The sequence below is a fragment of the Microplitis demolitor genome, chromosome 2 (genome assembly GCF_026212275.2).
Source record: "Microplitis demolitor isolate Queensland-Clemson2020A chromosome 2, iyMicDemo2.1a, whole genome shotgun sequence".
NCBI lineage: Eukaryota > Metazoa > Arthropoda > Insecta > Hymenoptera > Braconidae > Microplitis > Microplitis demolitor.
The window spans coordinates 15337861-15342800 of NC_068546.1; the positions used below are offsets into that span (position 1 = coordinate 15337861).

General features: G+C 47.6%; 1 protein-coding gene across 1 annotated transcript; it reads right to left on the reverse strand.

Annotated features, from left to right (window-relative positions):
* Window positions 1-2788: 2788 nt before the first annotated feature.
* On the reverse strand, window positions 2789-4303 carry LOC128667354 (apical junction molecule-like). Its single transcript, XM_053737022.1, has one exon. It carries the CDS (start codon window positions 4301-4303, stop codon window positions 2789-2791), a length of 1515 nt encoding a protein of 504 aa, XP_053592997.1.
* Window positions 4304-4940: the final 637 nt, after the last annotated feature.

The following is a 4940-nucleotide window of genomic DNA, read 5'->3' on the forward strand; positions in this document are numbered from 1 at the left end:
GGGTCCTACGATTTTTGTAATCGTGTAGCCCGTGGTAAATTTTCCGGCGAGTTTTGACGCGAAATTGTCGATCGCGGACGATAAATGGTGCTCTCGTTTGCAGACCGGCTCTCCGAGAGCTGGTTGCCAGGAACCCCGTTTTTTATTGTAATATCTGGCTTGTTGGCCGTAAGCCTTGGCTAGATTTACGTTTACTAACTCGATAGTCTCCTCTAGGACTTTTATTGAGCGCGGTACGTCGTATGGTTCGCGGTTTTCAGGTTCCTGTCGAGATTTCTCTGATACAGGGGGTTGAATTTCACGCCCGTAATTCAGATACGCGGGTGAGAACTCGGTCGTGTCATGTTTCGCGGTGTTATAAGCGAACATTAGTTCCGGTATGAGTTTGTCCCAGTTTTTCTGATTCGCCCCCACGAATTGCGCGATCATGGTTCCTATAACTCGATTGGCGCGTTCTACGGGATTACATTGTGGCGAATAAGGCGGCGTTCGTACGTGTTTTATATGGTAATCTTTGAGCACCGTAGTGAATTCTTTGCTGACGAAAGGGGTTCCGTTGTCAGTGATTACTGTTTCCACCCTTCCGAATCGTAGTACTACATGTTCCTTGAATGCTCGGGCGATAGCTGATGCCTTTTGTTGCCGGAGTGGGTGGATCTCGATCCACTTGGTGAATTTGTCTTGGAACACGACTAAGTATGCCATTCCACTGGATGATCGTGGTTTAGGCCCGATTATATCGGCTGATACGACCGCCCATGGACGAGTGGCTGGAATAGTGCCCATTGGGGCGGATGGGGGTTGTTGCGAGGGTTTATATGCTTGGCATTTTATGCACCGTCGCACATAATCGGTGATTTCAGCCCTCATTTTCGGCCAGTAGTAATAGCGCGAGATTCTGGCGATCGTTTTCGCGATTCCACCGTGTCCTGCCGCAGGAACGTCATGATTCTCTCTCATGATTCGTCTCACCCCTGCTGCTGGGATACACAACTTCCAGGTGTCGCCTCGGTCAGTATAGTCTAGGCTATGATATGCGTGTCGGTATAATAACCCGTTTTCCAGGCAATACTCGGAGTATTTCTGTGGGTCATTTTCGACCCCTCTTTTTATTCGATCATACCACGCATCACCTAGTTCTAGTGATTCTACTACGAGCTGTGTTGCAGAGTCATTGATGTCATTACTATGACTTGGTTGGCTACGCGATAACGCGTCGGCTACTTTGTTCCATTTCCCCTTTCTGTACACGATGTCGAAATCGTATTGTTGTAAGAACAGGTTCCATCTGGCCACTCGACCACTCGGGCTTTCCATTGTCCGCAGCCATTTCAATGACTGGTGGTCCGTGATGACTGTGAACGCATACCCTTCGAGGTATGGTCTCATCTTTTGGATCGCCCAGATCACTGCGAGACACTCCTTCTCGGTCACCGTGTAGTTCTTCTCGGCTTTGTTCAACGACCGGCTCGCGTAGGCTATTACTTTCTCGTTACCATCCTGTACCTGTGTCAGGACGGCACCTATTCCTACGTCACTAGCGTCGGTTTGAACGAAAAAACGTTTCGAGAAGTCTGGGGGGACTAATAAGGGGTCCGATTTTAAATGGTTTTTTAAAGTCTCGAACGCGGTTTGTTCCGAGGATTCCCATCTCCAACGTTTCTTCTTTTGAAGCAGGGAAGTTAGTGGTTTAGTTAAGTCTGCACAGTTGGGGATGAATCGTCTGTACCAGGATATCATTCCCAAAAACTGGCGTAGTTCTTTAGTTGTACGCGGTGGGGCCATCTCCGTGATTGCTTTGACTTTCTCCGGATCTGTCCGGATCCCTTGTTCGTCAATCACATGTCCCAAATACACGGTACTTGGTTTTAAGAAGTGGGATTTCTCGGGGTTCAGTTTCAGGTTTGCGGCGCGGAGTCGTGACATGACTTTCCTCAGGATTTCCATGTGCTCGGCCAGAGTTTGGCTGACGATTATTATGTCGTCCCAGTATACCACCACATGGTCTTCAATATCTGCACCCAGGACTTCATACATCACTCGCTGGAATGTCGCAGGCGCGGAATGTAGTCCGAAAGGCATTACGCGGAATTGAAACAGACCACGACCGGGTATGGTGAACGCGGTAACCGGTTTACTGGACTCTTCTAAGGGTATTTGCCAATACCCACTTTTTAAGTCGATAGTGCTGATGAATTTTGCTTTTCTCAATTTATCGAGTGATGCGTTTACATGCGGTATAGGAAATGCGTCTTTCTCGGAGACATCATTAACTCTCCGGAAGTCCACGCAAAAACGGTATTTCCGGTCTTTTTTTCGCACTAGCACGACAGGAGAGTTCCATGGGCTGTTTGATGGTTCGATGATTCCATCTTTCAACATCTTGTCGACTTCCTCATTCATGATTTGCTGCATTTTAGGGTTCTTTGGAAAGTAACGCGTTTTTACCGGTTCAGTTCCCGGTTTAATTTTGATTTTGTGAGTCGCACACCGGGTTGGACCCGCTATCGTTTCGTCCAATTTGAGCCAGGTCTTGATTTCCTGACGAGCTGCTTCTAGATCATGCTTCATGTCGAGGGTACGACAGTCAAATGTCCCGGGTTGGCGTGTCAATTGGTAGCCCAACTCTGACAAATTGTCAATACCCAGAAGCATGTCATTCGTGTACGCAGTGATGACATGAAACGGTAAGGTATATTCTTGGTTCCCATGTTTTATGGCAACCCACGCGGTACCAGTTGATCGCACAATATGGTTGCCCATTGTTGATCCTTGTACTGGCGTGGAGTCATAGCGCGTGTATAGTTTGTGTTTTTGGATAAATTGCCACGGGTCTTCGGGGTGGTTGCTTGGCTTCTTTGGTCGGAGGGGCTCTTTCCTGTGCGAGGAGTTGTTCATATTCCCCCGCGAGTCGTAAAAGTTCCGGAACAGTGGTAAATTCCGTACGTTTAATGTATCGGCGATACTCGAGTCTCAAATTATGGTACAAACGAGTAAGACGGGCTGTGTTTGTCATTTGACCGTGTCTTCTCATTAGCGTTTGCAATCTGGTTGCATATTCTGCCGCGGTTTCGGTTGATCTTTGTACGCGGTTCCGGATTTGCTCTTCTAGCTCTAGTTCGAGGCCTGGAGGCAAATAGAAGGCTTTCAAATCCGACACAAAGTCTTCCCACGAAACCCAATCTCTCTTGTTATTCCTGTACCAAAGGAGCGCTTTTTCCCGGAGCAAAATCGGGATGCATGGCACTAGGTGGTCCATCTCGTACCCATAGCTTTCCGCTAATTCCTCGAGCCGTTCCAGGAAATCCTGGACATCGCGTTCCCCGTTGAATACGACGCCCCATTTCCGGACCAAATCTCTCTTTCGAAGCTCGACTGAGTCATCTGTCAGCAGTGACTGTCGGACGCGATTTGGTAACGGGGTACCATGCCTTGAGGATGTTGTTCTTGGTTGGGGGTTTTCCTCAGAGTCATGACCTGATCGGTAATTTCTACCGTCCCGCGTTCGTCTCTCACTTTCTTCGCGTAGGATCTGGGCTCGGATTTCCTGTCGTAACCGTTCCCTCAATTCATGCTCATTCTCTTCTCTTACTCGTTCATTCTCACGTCTCATTCGTTCCTCTCTTTCTGGTTCCCGACCTTCTTCATGTATTCGTTGTTCTTCTCTCTCACGCAAAAGTCGCGCCCGAATTTCCCGTCGCAATTGCTCTCGTCGTTCTTGATTCGTTCGTTCCGCGGCTGCGCGAGCTTCTCTTTCGGTTTGTTCCCTTTCTTCACGGGCTCGGCGTTCTCGTTCCTCGCGTTCCTCATTCTCAATTCTCTCTCGCTCTTCTCGTTCAATCTGTTCTTGTTCCTCTCGATCAGCCCGTTCCCGTTCCTGCTGTTCCATTTCCTCTCGTTCTTCTTCTTCCATGCGTTCGCGTTCTTCCCTTTCGATTTCAGCACGCATTCTTTCTTCGCGGGCTTTACGTTGATCGGCCCTTCTTGCCTCAGGTGACTGGTCGCGGTTGTCTTGGTCGTCGTCTGATAGGGGTTCGTCCTCGATCGCGGCTTCTGGGTTTTCAAGGTTGTCCAACTCCGCCTCAGATCGATCGAGATCGAGTAAAAGTTGATCGTATCGGCCCGCACGACCTGCATTAGCTGCTCGCGTTTTGTTTAACTCGGTTCGCAGTAAGAATCTTAGTTCGGCTAGTGTCGCCCTCGGTTCGGGGTTTACGCGGTATTTTTGGAGTTCTTTTATCACGTCCTCTTTCCTTAGAGACCATACCCACGTCTGGGTTCCCGTTGCCGGTTTTTTAAGCATTATGAATTAAAAAATTTTAACACGGTTTTAATTCTACCCGATACTTCGGAAATTATACTCACGGTCCCTGTTCGAGCGCCAAAATTTGTAACGGGTAAAACTGGGGTTGATTTCCGCTGCCAATTAAAAGTTATTCATTGATAAGTCGGAAATGAACCAAATCAGAACCAGAAAAGACAAAACAGTAAATAGACAAATAATATCTGAATGCAAGGAAATTTAATGATTAGCCAATAAAATATCCCAGAAAGCAAAATTAGAAGATATACAAAACTACCCCTTTGGCTCGGTTTAGCTCGCCGGAGTCCAGGGTTGAAAACAAAGGGGGTTTTCAAAAGATAGACAATATTAAATGTAATACTTTAAAGTTTATTCAAATCAAACCTTTACATAGGCTTCGAGCCCTTGTTCTACTACCTTTACAATAAATGATTACGGTTTTTTTAATTATTTAAAACTATTTCAAATCACGGTTTATCACGGTTCTGTAAATACGTACACACGGTTACGCGGTCAATTCCCACACACACACAATTTACGCGGACTAGTAACGCGGGTCTACCCCTCTCCCGGATGCTTCAGGGGTGTCTGGTCGACTTCCCCGTCGGCCCTGCACGAGTTCCCCTTCCCTGAGGGT

Coding starts and splice junctions, on each gene's coding strand:
- LOC128667354 (XM_053737022.1), bottom strand. CDS start 4,303: ATGCTTAAAAAACCGGCAACGGGAACCCAGACGTGGGTATGGTCTCTA.